The 19,711-nt window shown below is 40.3% G+C and overlaps 1 protein-coding gene across 2 annotated transcripts; it reads right to left on the reverse strand.

The window, feature by feature from the left end:
- Positions 1 to 1,253: 1,253 nt before the first annotated feature.
- Positions 1,254 to 19,212, reverse strand: kitb (KIT proto-oncogene, receptor tyrosine kinase b). Of its 2 annotated transcripts, none has more exons than XM_034081655.1 (21): positions 19,000 to 19,212; positions 16,785 to 17,060; positions 16,409 to 16,693; positions 12,903 to 13,042; positions 11,671 to 11,839; positions 10,374 to 10,563; positions 10,179 to 10,294; positions 9,977 to 10,091; positions 8,994 to 9,184; positions 7,776 to 7,882; positions 7,013 to 7,139; positions 6,778 to 6,882; positions 6,105 to 6,215; positions 5,424 to 5,565; positions 5,160 to 5,227; positions 4,979 to 5,070; positions 4,250 to 4,372; positions 3,894 to 4,005; positions 3,511 to 3,610; positions 2,912 to 3,017; positions 1,254 to 2,657 (listed from the first exon to the last, which is right to left on the reverse strand). In XM_034081655.1, the coding sequence occupies exons 1-21, from the start codon at positions 19,052 to 19,054 to the stop codon at positions 2,514 to 2,516; spliced, it is 2,874 nt and encodes a 957-aa protein (XP_033937546.1). In that variant the 5' UTR covers positions 19,055 to 19,212; the 3' UTR covers positions 1,254 to 2,513. The 2 variants fall into 2 exon arrangements, with proteins under 2 accessions (XP_033937546.1, XP_033937537.1); XM_034081646.1 differs by having other exon boundaries at positions 6,778 to 6,894.
- Between the last annotated feature and the right edge of the window lie 499 nt (positions 19,213 to 19,711).

The following is a 19,711-nucleotide window of genomic DNA, read 5'->3' on the forward strand; positions in this document are numbered from 1 at the left end:
GAGATTGAAAGGGTCTTACTATTTGAACCATGTCTTCCACCTTTCACATAACAGATATAAATCCTCTGTAGACTAGTTTGTGTTCAAGGCATCACTCTAAAGGGTAATGCTGAAATATTTATAGTTTGTGTCACTAATACCCAGCCCAAAGAATGTAAAGGTGTTTTAAAGAGACTAATGGATGTTTGATAATGGAGAACCTTTGGCAGGCTGAGTGATGAAGGAAAATGACTGTTGTGAAAGAAAATAAAGTTTCTCACTACAATGATCTACACATTTAAAAAAGAAAAACAATCTTATTGACCGGTTTTGCATTCTCAAACAACCTTATGAATGTTTCACAATTTCAATCTTTCAGTTTTTGCAACAATAATGTTCTGTTTAGAAAAAGAGTTTAGAAGGTTTTGGAAGATGAGGTGTAGGATATTGGAAATGCTCCTCACAGATACACAGATCACCTTTACACTACACAATCTGGTCCAAAAGAGTCCTAGTTCTAGTATTAAACTGTACACCTTCACAACGCGAAGAACACCAGTATTCAGTGTAAAACGGTGCTATGCTTACCTGTACTGTATGTATGTGTATCCCTTCTTCTGCTCTTGAACTGTGCTCCTTTTATCTACCTAAAAGTCAAATGTAATAATAATCTAAATTTTGAAGCAAAATGTTTGCTATTATTATAACCCCCCAACCCCCCCCCCCTACCCTATTGGTCAATTTGAAAATAAAAACAGTTGCAAATATTATACGTGACACACACATGTCTGCTGCAATTTTGTTACTCGTGTTAGTCTCTTATTAGCAACCTTGGAGCTAGACATTAGTGGCGCCAAGGAAATACAATGTCTTAGTTTGGTCCAGACTAAAATATTTCAACAACTAGTGCAAGAATTACAAGGAATGTTTGTAAAGTGGTTCATGGTTCCCAGAGGAAGAATCTTAGTGACTTTGGTGAATGTCACTTTTTGCAAATCAAATATCTGCCATTCTTATGACACCCCCTTAGCCCTAGCTGTACTTAGTGTTAAGTGCCAACAAACAAATGTTGCATGATAACATGCTCAACTCATGATGTAAATGATTGTGCTTGCTAAACATCAGCATGTTAGCAGGCTAATGTTAGCATGCTAAGGGTATCATTTAGCTCAGAGCATCACGATGCCCACAGCAGCCTTACAGAGCTGCTTACTCATGTATTACACAATTTTAAAAATGATGAAGGACACTTTTTAAGTTTCTACCATCACAGGTACTTTCTTTATTACAAGTAATCCAACTGTATCAAAACCAGCATACTGAAACTATCCTGGCTCTCAACAATAACAGCGTCACAATCAAATGCATTCAGTATTTCACAAAAAGAACCTAAAGGCACATCTCTATTATATTTACATTGCATACATGTTTGACATAAACCTAGTCAAAAGAGCAAACAGTCCTAAACGCCTGGCCACAGACTAAACTAAAGCTAACCCTATAATACATACAGCAATACACCAGTTAGTCACAGTATTTAAAGCTACAACACACAGGTGGGAGTCAGTGTTTCTGTGACTTATGGTAACTTTATGTTGTTTTTTAGGAGTTATCGCTTGCATGCCACCTCACTATGGCTCATTTGTTATATTGTAAAAGAGGCTTCAGGTACTATAAGGCATTGTTTGTCTTTCAAGCCCCATTAAAACCAGTTTTAAGTAAGGCTTGCAGACAACAACTCATGTTAATATAGTGACTCTAACAGTAAATGAATAAGAGTTTGGGAAAATACACTATTTGCTTTCTTGCAGAGGGCTGGATTATAACAATTAAGTGTGCAGGTGGAGCCAGCAGCCAGTTAGTGTGTAGAGCATTAAGACTGATGACATGAGGAAACGGCTAACCTTGCTCTTGTACATATACAAGAAGTAGACATGTGCATAAGCACAACTCTTTAAAAAATTGAAATAAGGTTGCCAGCAGGTTCTCCTGGAAACCACTGCTCCCTACAAGAGTGCTGTATTTCTTTATATTACCCAAACTGACAAAAATATTCTTGTAGAAACTTAGGGACAAAATAAAGTCCACCGATCACTTCACTAACTGTGCTTATCTTTTCCTCAGTCAAAGGTCTCTGTTTTCCCCAAAGCATTTAAAGATGCAATCTAAGGCTGAATGTGAGCCAAACTCCTGCCGATGGGGATGTTGTTTGGATCTGATGGCGGTTAATGCTGGAGTCTGCTTTATATAGACGTGCACCGGAAATACCTACCGCAGAGATCAATACAGCAATGGGAGATTAGATAGAGGACAATACTGAGAGACCAAGGCAAGGTCATATATACAGTGTGTGTTGTGTGTGCGTGTGTAATGCAGGAAGTCCAGTGTTTGACAGTTAGTTTGAGTGTGTTGTTATTAGTTTACATACAGAGTGCATTTGGCTCCTGTGAGGTGACAATGATCAGGGAGGTGGGGGTTGTACATTTGATAGCAGTGTTTATGTGCATACGTGTGTGTTTGTTTGTGTCTATGTGTCAGACATAGCCCATGAAGACGTCAGCCGTGCTTTGCAGGAGAGGTTGGGTGGGAGCTGTGGTGCTGCAGACGGAGCTCAGCCGCCGCGTTAGCGCCTTCTCCTGCGCGGGATGACCTGGAGCGTTGCTCAGTCTCAGGTACACCTAAGAAACAACACACATTTCAGGCTTATGATAATACTACTTTTTTACAACAACAAAAACATTTGGTTTAATGAGAAATGTCGAATGACGAAGGTCCATAAATGGCAAAATGATGATCAATCTCAATCTTTCTCCTGGTTTTTAATTCAGGCTTTCTGTTTTTTCTTTTTATCCTTAAACCAACATTGAGATATCCCCAATGTTTTGAAAGATAAAAAAGGAAATGTCTGTGATTTATGGTTCCTTTTACTCACATTCCTGGTATTTTCTGAGAGCAGCAGCTCAGTCCTCTCCACCAGTTTCCTGAAGGAAGGCCTCTTCAAAGGATCGTGGCTCCAACAAGACAACATCATGTCATACCTGCAGAGGTGAGGCTGACATTAGTTTCTACATTCAAGAACTAAAATAATCCAGCAAAGCGAAAACAAAGATTTTACATTTGATGTTTCTATTCATACAATGGATAAATCATTGTGCGTTTATTATTGTCTTTAAAATGTTTTGAATCGATTAGCTGATTGTCAGAAATTAATCCGCAGCTATTTTGACTTATAATTTCGTTAAGTCATTTTGAAGGCATGATGGTTTGGTTTCAGCTCCTCCAAATTGAGGATTAGCCACTTTTCTTCGATTATGATGCCTATGTAAAATACATATTTTTTTATTTGTGGACTGTTGCTTGAACAAAACGATACATTTGATAATGTCACATTGCTCCTTTCTCAATGTTTTCTAGCATTTCAAAGGTAAACTATTACATTGAAAGAATGATTGATCATTAGTTGATGCACTGTTTATAACACTCACTCTCACAGACACATGCTTTCTTGTTTCTGCAAACACACACACTTACATCTCAATGGGAGCAAACTCAGGCCTGCTCATCCTTTTTCCATCTTGAATCATCTTGTAAAATACTGAGCCCACCTGCATCCCAGGATACGGACTGTTACCTGTAACACAAACAGTATGCACACACTTTAAATAACATGGTTTCATTCACGCCTCAGATTTCCATGAAAAGAAATAATAGATTCATACTATGCTACTGGTTTCTGGAGAAACATTGTTACACAGATAATACGATTTTGTGTGTTTCACCCGGTTAAGTGATGTTGCTGCTCAGGAGCATCATTAGAGCCTGTAATAGGGCCCCAGTCAGCTCAAATGGATGGTAATAACGGCCTAGACATTATGAAACAGATGCAACAGTGCAGCTCTAACTGGAAATGTTACCCAGAGAGAAGATTTCCCAGAGGAGGATGCCGTAGGACCACACGTCACTCTCATAGGTGTAGACGCAGTCGAAGAGGCTTTCAGGAGACATCCACTTCACCGGCAGACGAGCCTGCAGGAGGGAGAGCCATGATTACAAAAGCAGTATGTTTACCTGTTTTTCAATCCAAGAAACATTTAGCTTTTCTCTGGAATTGTTCATCTCCTTTTAACTTTTAGAGATAGATCCCTTAAGAAAACATCAATTAAAAAGAAAGAAATTGCAGGAGAAAAGAAGAAAGAAAGGAGTGAAGGAAAAAGGGTAAAAAGGAAGGGAGGCAGAAGAAGATTCAGAGATAAAAAAGTGACAGACTCACATTGCCCCGGAGCACATAGCTGGCATCAGTCGTGATGTCTCGTGCCAACCCAAAGTCACAGATCTTAGCCACCCTGCCGTGAGTCAGCAAAATGTTTCTGGCTGCAAGATCCCTGTGGACACACTACACAAACACATAAACAAACACACACACACACACACACACACACACACACACACACACACACACACACACACACACACACACACACACACACACACACACATCCACACAAACACTGAAATTAGTTTTAACATTGTAACAGGTTTCTGCGGTGAATGACTGACACACAGCACACATTTACTAATGAGCCGCGGCGAGTAAAACTTGTCACAAACCTCAGAAACACAAATGGCAAATTGACAAACTTTACGCAATGCATAGTACAGAGTCAGGGCAATTACAGTCTAGAAGAATAATGAACATACAGTGCCTAATTCAAATAAAGCAACACAATTATGATGAGAGAAGCTGAATCAGGAGAACAAGATGTTGTATACAGAATCTAAAGTATTTGAGGAGGAGCTTATTTACAGGTGTGACAAAGCTTTGTGTGTGGAGTACATGATGTAATGTAAATGCACCTTCAGATTGTGCATTATTGTAGCTGACAGCAGTGCACAAAGCAGGTTGGCCCTGAGCCAAAGTGATTTATAAACTAGCAGCAGCAGTTTTAAATCTCTTCTGTAACGACCCTGTTAATAAGCACATGGGCTGTAACAGCCTTACGTTCTTGGAAGTAATGTACTCCATTCCCTTGGCCACTTGGTAGGAAAAGCTGAGGAGATCTTCGGCGTCCAGAGACAGCTCCTCGATATCCGCTAGATAAAGATCACACTGTCAGACTTCCACAGGCGCCAAGAGTGATATTGTATGTGTGATAAGAAGTGTAGAGTGAGAGACTTCCTACCTGACTGGGAAGACCTTTCTTTCTCCGAGGGACGCATGGTCACATATTCTGTACCAATCACCTCTCCACTGCACACAAACACACACACACAAATATTACATGTTGACACAGAAACCATTAAGCATTTGCAATCACAATTGTAACACACACACACACACACACACACACACACACACACACACACACACACACACACACACACACACACACACACACACACACACACACACACACACACACACACATACACACACACACACACACCTTGCTTTAGGCTCTGTTTGGTTCGAGACGTTGCGATAGTAACCATCACCAACTTGGGAGTTGAGGAAGGGCTCTCTTTTTCTGCGCAGGAAGTTAAGGAGGTCGCCATAGCAACAGTACTCTGTGATCACCAAAATCGGGCCTGGCAAAGATAAAAAAAGAAGCCTCACTCGCTGATTTTAAAACCATAAGACATCACATAACAATGAACAAAGAACTTAAGCAAAGAGCCAACAATAAGTGTGTCATGTGACAGGTTTGAACAATGTGTGTGTGTTGAAAAGCCTTTATCATTATGCTGGTGTTGAAACATATTGGGAAATACGTGTCAATGGGATTTTTAAAGTCCATGTGTTTACTTCCTTTTATGCACTTGTGCATACTTGTGTGTGAATCCAGTCTTAATGCTGCATAATGATCAATGTTTAGTCTAGACAGACCCTGATCCACTGCATCATAAACTTGTCAGTAAATATGCTGCACGTTTTCATATTGGAGTCAATGATACTGACTCTCCAATATATGAGGCCAATATTGGCTGGGAAAAAAGCTAGTCAGCATATCAATCAAAAACAATACCATAAATCAGACAATAAATATCTTATCATGTGAAAGCAAGAGGCTTTTAGCGTCCACACCCAACAAAAAACAGAACCAAATTAAGCCCAAAATCTCTCTCACCTCCGACGGTGCAGGCCCCCAGCAGGTTCACAATGTTCACGTGGTTTCCAAGGTAACTGAGCACCTTCAGCTCTGACATCAGCGCCTCTTTCTCCGTAGCATGAGCGTTGGCTGCGATGACATCATCAGGACATTTATTACATCTTACAGCGTCTCATGTGTTTCTACAACACGCATCGGCAAGCTGTGTCTGAAATGACTCCCTATTTATTACTTAGTGCTCTGTTGTTACTGTCCACCGATTTATTTGAGTGTCTGGGAAATATATAAAGTAATATCCTTTATATTTATTATTCATATAAATGTAAGCCATCTAGCAAATAATGAATTATAAATCTATTGGTCATCATGATATTCATAATGATGCTAGTATACCAAAACATTTTACAAATAAATCACTTCTGATGATTGTTATTAGTTAAAACATAGTCCTTAGTACTGCATTATTCAACATTTATGAGTCTATTAAGGAGAGTTATCTTGTTAATAAAAAATATGTAAGTGACAGATGACACACACACACACACACACACACACACACACACACACACACACACACACACACACACACACACACACACACACACACACACACACACACACACACACACACACACACACACACACACACACACACACACACACACACACACACACACACACACACACTTACGTTTCAGCATCTTAACAGCAACGGTTGTCACAGTATCTGCAGAGCAGAGTCCGTACGCTGTGGCCCTCACTACCTTTCCGAAAGCCCCAGAGCCCAGAGTTTTACCTGTGGGAACATCTACATTTTCCCTTATTCAGCAAGAAATTATAATGTTACACTCACATCATTTTGGACAGTGGAACTCAAACATCCAATTCAAGTATCAATAACAAGAAGTCATTCTGGGATATCATACCGAAGCGTAGTTTCTGTCGAGGAAACTCCCATTTGGAGTCATATGGCAGCTGGGTGGGGTCAATATATATGTAGTTGTTGCCATGGATACTCTCAATGACCTTCCACTGGATTTGAAACTTTGGTTTCTGGTAAAGTTTGAAAAGAGAAAGTCATTATATTTAATGTTATCTTACTCAATGCACTTCAGTTGTCAACTCAAGTCAGAACTGATGATCCCACTGTGAATTCATAACCTCGTTCTCAAGTAGTCTGACTCATCTGAGTGCGAAAAGAGCAGCATGCACATTAATGGCATCATCGCAGTGTCAAAAAAGCCTTTAACTTCAGCATGTCTGCACTCTCAATGGCTGATAGGATCATTTCAAGTTCATTACAGCACATTCATATTGATTAAAAGGACACTCTTATCTGCTGAATACCGTTACCAAAAGCAGAAAAAAGTAGTCTGATTTAAGAAATCTTCTTCTATCCTTAAAATACAATACTCAAGATGGAGGAACGAGTCATTAATACATGGGAGTTGGCCTTTTGCCAGAAACCAACAGCCAGTTATTTTTCTGTGTTGAAAACTGCATCTCAATGATGAACTTGATCTCACATTGAAGTCGGAGAATTTTAAACAGGGTGAAAACAAGGTTCTGATTGATGGCAATATATTTACTTGACATATGAGAGATTTATGACCCTCTCGCACTCAGATTAAATACTATTTCTTCATTGCAGTAATGGTATTGTAATGTATGATTTATGTTCTGTTTTACCTGCATGTATTTATAGAGCAGCACCACAAGAATGAGGCTGAGGAAGACACCAGTAGCCACCATGCCGGTCAGAAGAGGAGTGAAGAGTTTATGGGGGACGATTCGTTCTGAGAGGAAACACACATCAGAGTAATCAGACAAAGGTATATGTTTTACTGCAAGTACAGGTTCAGTTTATACACAAACCCGTTAAAATACTAATACATACAAAAGGTGACATAATTCCTGATTAATCTCGTTCTTTACTTTAACATTCCTGGTTGAAATGTACTCTGTGAAGGAGTGGGCTCTGGGGGGATATGAAGGGCCGGAATGGGTCAATGTGAGAGTGTGGAGGAATGAATAAATGAATAAATAGAGAAACGAGCGAAACGAGCGAAACGAGCGACACGAGCGACACGAGCAGCACACTTTAAAAAATAAGAAGGGAAATTACTAGGTGAAATGGAGAAAATCAAATATGACAATGTTTCTGTTAAATTGATTTAAGATTGTTGGTTTTTATTTATGACCAAATGCCTCAACATCAATATTTTCTTGAGAATAAAACCCTGCACTCCAATAAGATGATTTGAAAAAATAAAGGTATAAGAAAATTAATGAAAAGGTAGGGTTGACCATTGGTGTTATCAACAAATATTTACACAATTATATTTCTGATAAAATAATCAGCAGTAATTTCGCTTGAATAACAAAGTAACAGCACAACTAGAATATTCTTTATAAAATAGGAAAATACATTTATGTGTTAATTTAAATATATTATTATGTTTTATATCATAATATAGATATCATAGACTGTATAAATAAATTGATATGATGCCCAACCTTATGAATGGTTGTAAACATAGTGATTTCATTTTATGATATACTGTTGTGCCCTACTGAAAAATACAAATAATATTACATCATATACATTAGTTGAAGTACATATATAAGACATGATGGAGATACTGTATGTCAATTGGGATCCCCTGAGAGGAACTTGAGAATAGTGGCACAAACACTAATCAGATGTTTGACAGCTGCTGCAGCAGTGGTGTTTGTTTCTGTGACAAGGATTAGTGAGTCACACTTTATAATCCCAACCCGGACAGTCATAATACACTAATCCTGTTCAATCTGTATCCAGTAAAAACACAACTCTGCAGACCGAGGGGCAATGGGTATAGTTTATATATTCATACATATATAGGTTTGTGTGTGTTTGTGTCGTACCACTGATGGAGAACAGTGTGTAGGCCTCCTCCCCCTCCTCCGTAGTAGCCACACACTCCAGGGTGTGATAGTGTGTGTGCTCCTTGCTCACGTTCAGGCGGCTAACAACCTCACTCCTGCCAAAGACAGACTCTGTCACCATGGCGACATCCAGGGACTCCCATTGGGTGGCATTGGGCAGGTGTGAGCACCTGTTCAGGGGTTGACACAATGATAAAGTAATTTCAACCTTGGTCATTCACAGCAACTGTACTTTTTATTACGTCTTATAATAAACCCTACTGTTAGCCTATAACATGTAAAATAACGAGTCAAGTGCCTGTTTTAACAGAGCTCTAAATGTCTTATATTGCTGATATTGTGATGACCAAGAGTCTAAACCCTTTTTGGTTTGAATGCTAATGAGAGTATATAATGACATAAAGCAACTTCTTCAGCTCCCATGATCCTCTCTTTCTCTCGGAGGAACTGCCAGACCAAACAACAGAAGGTGTTGGAGATAATGGTGAGGAAAATGGTCTGAAGTCGCACTGCTGCTCGGTTACAGCTTTTAATATGAGAAGCATAAAAGCCAAGGAGTCCAAAGTTCTGAATTATATATGAATAGGTTCATTTAAATGCATTACATAATGTTCTTCTTATATTATTGTTTATGACATTATTTACATGGAGAATGTAAAATTAGGTTATAACACCCAATGTGACGCAGTGTTTCATCACTAACAATGCTTATTTTGAACCAATTCTGATTACATGATAACTTTGTACAACTCTTCTCATCTGTTTCCTCTTTGTACATTTACAAGATCACCCTTTTAACATCTCGTTGTGTAAAAGACAGTCTTATTACATTTAAGATATCAAAGGTTAACACCCAGCTCATGCTAAATCAATAGTGGTGGATAACTCATATTCCTATCTATTAAAAAAAGGTGACACAAACACTTTTTGGATGAAAGTAGTGCAATATATTTGAGGTATACCTCGTGTGGGGCAGCTCACAGAAGTACCAGCTGATTTTAGGGACTGGGTAACCAGAGGCCTCGCAGCGCACCTGTCCATCAACAGGGCCTTCCTGGGCGATGATAATCGGCTTGCCTTGTAGAGAAAGACATGGGCAGATTGAAAGTAAAAATACACATATTTAACATAGAAAACATGAGTGTTAAAGTGAAGGCCACTTACTGTTGACGTACACATGAAACGGATGATCTACAGATGCGTCCTCATGGCTCGCTGAGAACTTATAGATCCCACCCTCCGAGCCGAGGACCCTCACCAGTCTGAGCTCGCTGATGAGTCTGATAAAACAAACATTACTTTCCAAATGTGTAAATGCACAGGTAATTGCAGTGAAATACATATTTAAACTTGCTGTACCTGTATTTGCGGCGATGTATGGTAATTACATGCTCTGTGGTGTTGAGGAGCCGCTTGCCATTGTAAGACCAGGACAGGGAGCGCGGAGCGGGATAGGCACTGAGTTCGACTCTGAGGCTCAGGCTCTCCCCCTCTTTGACATCAGCCTGCACTGGAGCTGGGCTGCCTAACATGGTGATGAAGCCCTGATCTGAAGAGCATCAGAAAATTAGCTCACCTAAAACTGTGGTTAAGGCCTGGGATATTGGACATAGATATATTAGCTACAAATGAAAACATAAAAACGTTATAAATCCACAAAGACAATTTGATTTTAGGCATACATAAAGACAGACAGGAAACAGGCAGACAAATAAAAGTAAAATGCTGTAGCTAGATCCATGTTTCGTTGTTATTTATTGAGGGGCATTTCACTGAGAGCCAAACTCTTTTTTTCCTAGGTAGGCCCAGTATAATAAGATAATATTTTATTTGTGATTGCTCATGTAAATTAGACTTTATGAACAGAACAAATCCACAGAGTAAAACAAAACATTGTTTGAGGTCTGGCAAGTGTGTTGCTTACTTCCAGACATTCTCACTGGTTTATAACAATATCATACTTTGAACAATGATAGCTCTTTCCGCCAGGGCTAAGTTGTCTACATATTAATTGATATACTTTGGAAAAAAATTGTATTAGGCTAATCTAAACTTAAAGGGGACCTATCATGCAAAATGCACTTTTGTATGTCTTTTATACACGAATATGTTTTCACCAAGTGTCAGAAAACACAATCCTCTCTCTTTTCCTCCATACCCAAATCTCTAAAAACGGGGCTGCAACGGAGCTGATTATTATTTGAATTTTTCTGACGTCAGAAAAGGGGTGCTCCGCCTATATGGGCAACTCTCCACCTATCAGGGGAATGAGAGACCGCTCGAAAGCGCTGGAGACGCTGTAGTACATATGCCAGGCCTGTAAGTGGCGCTGTAGTCTGCCACAAAAGCAGAATCAGCCCTTGCAAAAACAGGGCTGGAAAAGAGCAAATAGAGCAAAATGAGGCATGGCTAAAATGCATGATCTGTTTGGTATTTTGAAAAAAAAACTTCACAGACATGTTTTATATAGGTATGGCCCTACAATATATGTTTCAAATATAGCATGATAGGTCCACTTTAAGTATGTGTGCATAGCAAGTCAGACTTGCTGCAAGACATGCTATGCTAACCTAAAACTTTTAAAGTCCATGTCCTAACCCTAACATTCTGGTAAATGTTTAAAAAATTGAGGGTTACCATCTAGACACAAACTCACCTTGGACATCCAGTTGCAGCGCGGTGGCACTGGTGCCTCTCTCGTTTTGGGCATGGCAGCGGTAAGTGCCCGAGTCGGATTTGCTGACATCCGTGATCAATAGTGTGGTGACACGTTCGACACCGTGGAAACCAGACAGGATGTGTGAGGATTGGAATTCCACGGGATGCTGCAAGGCATCATGGGTAAAGGTGAGCATTTTAACATTAATCTCAAACAGCTGACTTAAAGGTGGGGTAGGTAAGTTTCAGAAACCGGCTCGAGATACACTTTTTGTTATATTCCATGGAATGCTCTTAACATCCCGATAGCAATGAATATCTGAAGTGCTTTGACAAAAAATCCATAAAAAAATGTCATCTGTGGAAGCCGTAATACTGTAAAAAGCACGACCGGGCCGGCTAAACGGATTGGATTGCCGCCCTGTCTGTCAGCCTTCCATCTCGTGCACGCACAAATGTATCTCGTGCCCTCATTAGGCGTGCATTGCAGCAGTACTAAAATGACTCGCCAGCAACAGGCGGCCACTTTCACCAGTCTGCTGACGTCATGTGCGCGTTCATGTGTGTTGGAGGAGGTGCTCTCTAAGGAAGTCTGAAGGAAGGGGCGGATTCTTTTTGGCTGTGTACTTTCAAATTTTAGTGCACTCGAGCCGGTTTCTGAAACTTACCTACCCCACCTTTAACATTCACGAAAAACCATGGTTGATGCCGTGATTATAAAAATACCTCCGCTACAACCCAAACTCAATAACATTAACAAAGTATTTAAAGAAATCATAAAACTCATACGTAAGTCTTCTCTGCACTCACTGGCATGTTTATTATGACTATTGCCAAAATAGTTGTATTCTTATAAAATACTTAGTATAATAAATATTACAATCTGTCATACAAAACCCAACATGTGTCAAATGTGAAATAATATATGCATCACAAAACCTGCTAAATCCCTGAAATTATTAAGGATGTCCTCAATGGTAGCTACAGCCCTGATACAAATGCAAATGTTTGGCTGTTTCTTGTATTGGTAAGGGTAAAGCAGGGGTCTACATTGTTCAAGTCAATGACTCCTTAGCAACAAATACAGAATATACCACTATATATATTGCAATAAGACTTTTTTTAAAAAACAGTCCGCCAGATATAAACACACTAACTCTCACATCCTGGCAGTTAGTCACCCGAACATAGAGACTGAGGAGAAGCAGTCAATCTCTTCATCAATCTCACCGCTGTGGAGGGGAAATCCCACTTGACACTGAAGTCCGTGTTGACGTTAGAGGAGCTACAGGTAATCTTGAACTCGTCTCCTTTTCTCAGGATAACAGGGTCTTTGTGAGACAGCGTGATCACTGGAGGCACCTCTGGCACTGGATCAAAAGATGCAAAACCAGAATTAGCATGAATCATATATAATTGATTAACATTCACTATTGGTTGCCAGTCTGAAATACATATCTTAAAAAAACCTCCTGTTTGCTTAGTGTCAGGGAATGCATCGGTCAGTGGACTAACACTCACTAAATACAATGCAAACAGTATCATATTTGCATAAGCGTACGCTTGTGTGCGTATAACCCGGATGATTAATCTCCAACATTATATGCCTACTGACTTCACTTTGATAGCTGTTTGACAAGAAGTGAGGTGGTTTTATTTACCCCAAACACAGCCTTCATGCACCGTTACAAAGCTTTGTTCAGTGTGGGAATGTAATCCCTCTACTCCTCCCTTCTTTCACCTCACTGACCTCTCTCCTCTCAATACGTCTCTCCATCAGTGAAAAGGACATTACGTCCCTGCCCCTCCCGTCTTGTTTATGTTTAGAGTAGACATCTTTGCACTACAGACGAGGCTAACAATGCTGATTCAGTGCAGGGATATATAGAAACATGATCCGCTTGCACTGACGAAAAATGCTCTTATGGTTCATTTTCTATTTATATAGAAGATACGAGAAAAACTGTCTCTTGCCAAATCACATCTGCAATGTGGAAATGTGCTGTGTCTACCGTTAATCTTGGCCAGGATGCATTAAGATCTCTTATGAAGATTTTAGCCATGCTGCTGGTCTGTCTAGCCACCACTTTGGTCCAGACTGAAATATCACAAGTCCTTTTGGATGAAGTACAATGACATTTTGGACTTGTATTAATGGATAAAATCCTACTAATTTTGGTGATCAATTAAATGTTCTAAATACTTTGGTTTATGACCAAACCCCATCAAAAATAAATTACAAGTACACTCTTTCATTTACTGCTGGTTAGCAAGGAGCATGCTAACAGCAGTAAGATGAGGAACTTTATAAACATTGTACCTATTGACCATCATTAAATCCATATTCTATGTTTTTGTTTCATGCTTATGGATCAAAATCAGTACACCAGTGTCCTACTTTCCAATAAACCAGTTTCCTGTGTTTTAGTCCTCCATTGCGAAGATCAACAAGCCAACATCAGGACAGGTATATTTTTCCATTTCTTAACTAATATGATGATAGGTCTTTTGAAATCAGAATAATAAAGTCCTCTTAAAGTGGACCTATCATGCTATATTTGAACGATATATTGTAGGGCCATACCTATATAAAGTATATAAATATAGTTGTAACTTGTTTTTTTCAAAATACCAAACAGATCCTGCATTTCAGCCATCCCTCATTTCGCTCTATTTGCTCTTTCCAGCCCTGTTTTTGCAGGGGCTGATTCTGTGACGTAGCTTTAATGCAAATGAGCTGCAGCTGACCACGCCCCTCTGCAGGAGAGGGAGCGTGCTTTGAGGTCAGCTGCTGGGCTGTCAGAAGAGGGGGAGAAAAAGAGATCTCCATCCTCCGTGTTTTATTCTTATATGATTATATAGTCGTTATACATATGTTTTAAAGCTCAATAAATAACAAAGAAGACCTTTGACCGGCACTTTTCTAATTTTGTACAGAAGATTTAAACTTTAACGGACATGTTGACCGGCGGAAAAAAATCTAATGGCGCATTTCCACTACACGGCCTCGCTCGGTATGGCTAGGCCTTGTTAGGACTGTCTCACTTTATGGCGCATTCCCATTACAGTTTAGGAACTGGGGTAGTATCTATAGTAACGCAGTGTAGGCGGAGCCGTGACTCATCTTCGATGAGAGCCCCAGAAAAACAACACAGCCGTTAGCTGTTAGCACTCAGAGCTCACAGCTCCTCATATCTGTTCAGAAACTAGACAAAAGTTAAACAAGTACAAACCACAGACTGTCTGTGTCATGGCGAATACAGTCGTTACTTTATTTATGTCAGTATCGGCCGTTGTTGTGAGTGTGGACGGTCGGAGCATTTACAACGTTAGCTTAGCACGCATTTTAAAAGGTCTGCAGACTTGTCAGTGCATTAATTCATGGTTTTTACTAACCGGTATCAGTATGTTGTTACTTTGGCATCATTTTGAAACGTGTATTACAATTAAATCACGGTCAAATATGTTCATCTTGTTGCAGTTGTAGCCCCCTTGCCAGCGATTCTCTCTCTAGTTTAGCATACTCAGCCCGACTCAGCCTGGTTGTTCCTGGCCCTAGAACCAGCCATAACTGAAACTCTGCTGCACGGTCCCCTCGTTCCTTGGAAGAGGCGGAGAGGTGGGAGTTTGTCATCTGCTGGTGGACTAACCGGAGAGAATTACAGTGCTTGCCTCGACGGGGAGGGATTGCATTGAATTACAGCAGCGGGAGCAAACGCTTCCCACGGGGAGGGAGAAAAAGAGCCACAGCGGACAATAAACAGAAGGGCAACCATGGCAACCATGCGCGGGAAGTCTTCTTCGCTGCTTTTGTGGCAGACTACAGCGCCACTTACAGGCCTGGCATATGTTTTCGAGCGGCAATGGCCGGCCATGGCCCAACCCAACATTCCCCTGATAGGTGGAGAGTTGGCCATATAGGCGGAGCTCCTCGTTCCTGACGTCAAAGACATTTAAATCTGGATCAGTCTGTATCAGATCCGTTCCAGCCCCGTTTTTAGAGATTTGGGTATGGAGGAAAAGAGAGAGGGTTGTGTTTTCTAACACATGGTGAGTTCCCTGGAACACCGGGGACACATATTCATGTATAAAAGACGTACAAAAGTGCATTTTGCATGATAGGTCCCCTTTAATATTATAAGCTGTTTTTCCTCACATGTCTCAGTCCAAGCTTTGTTTGAAAAAAGTAGCTGTATTATTCAAGATTCTCTACCTTTATTTAGACTTTATTATTCCCCGAGAGTTAATTCATTTCAACAGCACAGTACGCATCAGAAAACAAACAAGCAAAAGCACACATTAACAACATTCATTGACGGGCAGTGACAACTTTAAACTGTGTTTACTTCACTGTTTACTTTGACACAAGGATTGGGATTGCCATTTTGGTTTAGGAAGTCAGCTTCCATTAATTTGGCTTCACCTACTGACTACTGGCATTACTGTGAGGCTACAACAAGGTCAACTTAATGATCCATTATACAAGCTAGCATCTTTTACACTGACTTTATTAATCTGCTCTCAAATTGTTATAAAGATGACAGGAGCTTATACCTTACTTATTTCCTATCAACAGCATTCACACTATAACTCTTTTAACCCTTTTAACCTTAATTATCACCCAAATCACAAATCTAGTAAAGCTATGCCACAAAGAGAACCACTAAACACATGTATACATTTGTAACAAGTGACAAGAATATCACAAACAGCCCTCCATCATATCTCTCACTTACCAAGTCGTACATCAACAGTGTATTGGATGGACGTCACTTTGGCTCCATCAAGCTGCCCCACACATACGAAGCAACCATCATATTCCTTTCTCACGTTGCTGATAATGACGCCTCGCTGGTGGTTGCTGTGGTAGCTCATACCAGAGGGCAAAGGTCCTCTGTCGCACATCTCCAGAGCTAGGAGGGTGACTTCAGGGTCGGTCACAAGACAGGGGAGGGTGCAGTTTTCACCTTCTCGCACCAGGATGACGTTCACCATGGTGCGCTGGAAGGCATTCTGGGGGTCTGAGGAGATGAAAGGGAGATTTGGATTGATCAATAGTTTTAGAGGGAGACACAATCACATGTCTCTCCCCCCTCAATCTCTAATACAGACCTTTCACATATACATAAACGGAGCTGTGTTCCAGTGTGCTGTTGTTTATGCACACATAACGACCCATGTGGTAGGCCTGTGCTGCTGACACCTTGACATAGGCCGTTCTGCCCTCCTCCACCTCTCCCTCCAGCCGGCGAGCACGCTCCCTCTGCCACCTCAACCTGGACGGGGCACCAGACATCGTGGCATTGTCATGGCAACTCAGCTCCAGCTTCCCCCTCTTGGGAACAACAATGTGAGGGCCACTAGGGGAGATGACTGGCTGGCACCATGCTGAAACAAACACATATATAATGGTTGACGTCTGCTGGAGTAAAGAGCCAACACAAAGGCAAATAAACTGCTGCTTTCAGCAACACTGATGTTGATGAAGGGCTAGCAATGGGAAGGGTAAAGTAAAGTACCAGACTTTTTAAAGTAAAAGTAGTAATACCACAGAGTATAAACACTCTCTTTTCAGTAAAGGTCCTGCATTCAAAATTCAACTTGTGTAAAATATACAAGTTTTAGCATCAACATGTAGGAAAAATAAATACAAATAATCATTCTGCACAATGACCCATTACAAAACAATGTAAGTTATAATTGAATTATATTTAGTGATGCCTTCATGTGATCATTATACTATATACATTTCATAAAGGGACCAATCCAGTTTTATCTTAACCTATAACAGAAAATGATAACACATCTTTAAGGATATTTTGTATTATTAATCTGAATCTGAACATTCAAAGCACCTACGTTATTAAATAAGTCAAACGTACACCATTTTTTCAGAGTACAAGTATAAAGGATTAAGAAATGATAAAGTAAAGTAAAATTACCTCAAAAAAGTACTTTGTATGTATGTATTTATTTAGTTACTGTGAGTTGTACCCAGAACCACTACTGATAGCTTTCATAACCCATGAGTTTTATATTATTTTATGTATTTATCCATTAATTATACCACCACAGTTTCTTAAAACCTAAGATGTTCACAGTGTGATGGTTAAATGGGATGTTATGATTGGCCCCTAAAGACAGAGTGCTATCAAACCACCATGGCTCAATTGAACAATCAATAATTATGACCGTGTCTACCCGCTGCTGAGTAATCATGCATTAAGAGCCCTATATCCACTCCCCAACACGAGTAAACTGACCTAACATTTTATATTTACTTTAACCCCACCAGCCCAACCCCCTTCAACTTGTTCTTTTTGCCAGTATGTTTTTGCAGATTTCCACATGATAGGCGCCATTTCAGGATTTTCATGTGACTGTTGTGCCTTCAGGCCTGGCAGCAGGGGCTGAGAAGGCAAGAAGCACGTGTGCACTGTGCAGAAAGACTCCCCTTTAAAATAACATCAATATCTGTGTTTTTGCAGGCTCCAAGTGCATGTTTTGTAGCTGTTATCTGAAGAGTGTGTGCCTCGCAGACAGTTGGTCTTTGAGTAAGTATAAGGTTTCAAACAATCCTGAGGCTGTGTGACTAAACACAAAGCTATAGCATCACAGCAGCTAGAGCGGTTCAAAGTCAAGGTGCTGCTGGCTGTGGTTTTTGTTAAAAGATGTGTTTCTGGCTATTGTTCATTGTGCCATGCCAAGACGTACAACCTAACCCTTTTTATTTCGGTTTGATAAATAATTAATCGTCCTCAAACAAACACACGCACCTGTTGCCTGCTGGGAAAGGCATCTCCTAGGCCTACCTCTTAAACGGTATGCAAATGATATGATCTTGAGATATGAGCTGACAGGTTGATCACCCTGAACCGTTAAACTACACTTGTGTTTGTTTTACATCAACCACCTTTCCAGAAACATTGAGGACACGGCACCAGATTCAGTATCAGGATCATGGAAGAGAAGCTGCGCAATACATGCAGCCTTTTACTTCTGTCCACCTGAATTAGTCCAATTAAGTGCGAAACGACCTTAAATAGTGATACACTTGAGTCCGAACAACACTTGAGTGATCTGAAAAGACAAAGACTAACACAAATGCTATATAGTTTGTAATTTTACGCATAAAGTACCCTACGACTATTTTAAACTCTTCACTAAAGACATAGCCTTCTCTAACTTGCTTTGGAAGAGGAAAACGTGATTTATGAAACTAGTGTGAGGTGAAGAGATTAAACGAGGTCACTTTAAAGTTATACATCAAGAAAACACCAAGTCCCCATGAAGCAATATTTAAGCAACATTTCAATGGTTTTCTTACCTGTTAGTGGCAGCAAAACAAAATGTGAGGCAAAGAGAACCCAGTGGCATCTCATGATTGGGCGGGTTTGAAGCCTTTTACTCTACTCCATGCGTTTCAAGTGCAGGAATAACCATCCTGGGCTTTAAAACAACAGATCACACGCACACTGAGCAGATCCCTCCACAGCACTGGACGCACTAACACAATAATGATCGTGTGTGCTGAGACTCCCCCCGATGGATCTCACTGGAGCTTAAAGACACAGCGCCTCTCCTCCCTGCTCTGGATCCGTGCCACTCCTTTCTGTCCCGCATTGGCTGGACCCGGGCCAAGGATGAGTCGGTTATTACCGGGAAGAAAAACCACGCGCCTATATCCAATACATCTAAACCGTTTTTTGCAGTCATTGCAAGAAAATGAATGACAAGGAACTCCCCAGTAATGGAAAAAAGAGGCTGAAACACAAATGATTATTTTCAATAAGATGACTGTAAATGTTTATCTCGGACATTATAATTCTGGTGACAGCCTTTCCTTGGGCTCTTGTCCTTATATGACAGTTCTCACTCTGCAGGAGTTCCCCTTTATATCCTCATTCATTTTCTGATGCACTTAACTGTCTCACGTTTCCCAGCTCTAATTGGCATGACTGTATTTTCCCAGATTTAATCAACTTCATAACCCACAATGGCCTTAATTTAAAAGTCATGATGTTGTGGTGTGGAAGCAA

This window comes from Pseudochaenichthys georgianus, chromosome 1 (genome assembly GCF_902827115.2).
Source record: "Pseudochaenichthys georgianus chromosome 1, fPseGeo1.2, whole genome shotgun sequence".
In the NCBI taxonomy this organism is placed as follows: Eukaryota; Metazoa; Chordata; class Actinopteri; order Perciformes; family Channichthyidae; genus Pseudochaenichthys; species Pseudochaenichthys georgianus.

What these genes read in the sequence shown, in the direction of transcription:
- kitb (XM_034081646.1), bottom strand. Translation starts at nt 19,054, where the DNA reads ATGAGATGCCACTGGGTTCTCTTTGCCTCACATTTTGTTTTGCTGCCA. An exon ending in TGTTTTGCTGCCACTAACAG is followed by an intron (nt 17,061 to 18,999) that starts GTAAGAAAACCA and finishes TGTTTGTTTCAG; the next exon opens with CATGGTGCCAGCCAGTCATC. An exon ending in TGCTGTTAAGATGCTGAAAC is followed by an intron (nt 6,216 to 6,777) that starts GTAAGTGTGTGT and finishes ATGTCATCGCAG; the next exon opens with CCAACGCTCATGCTACGGAG.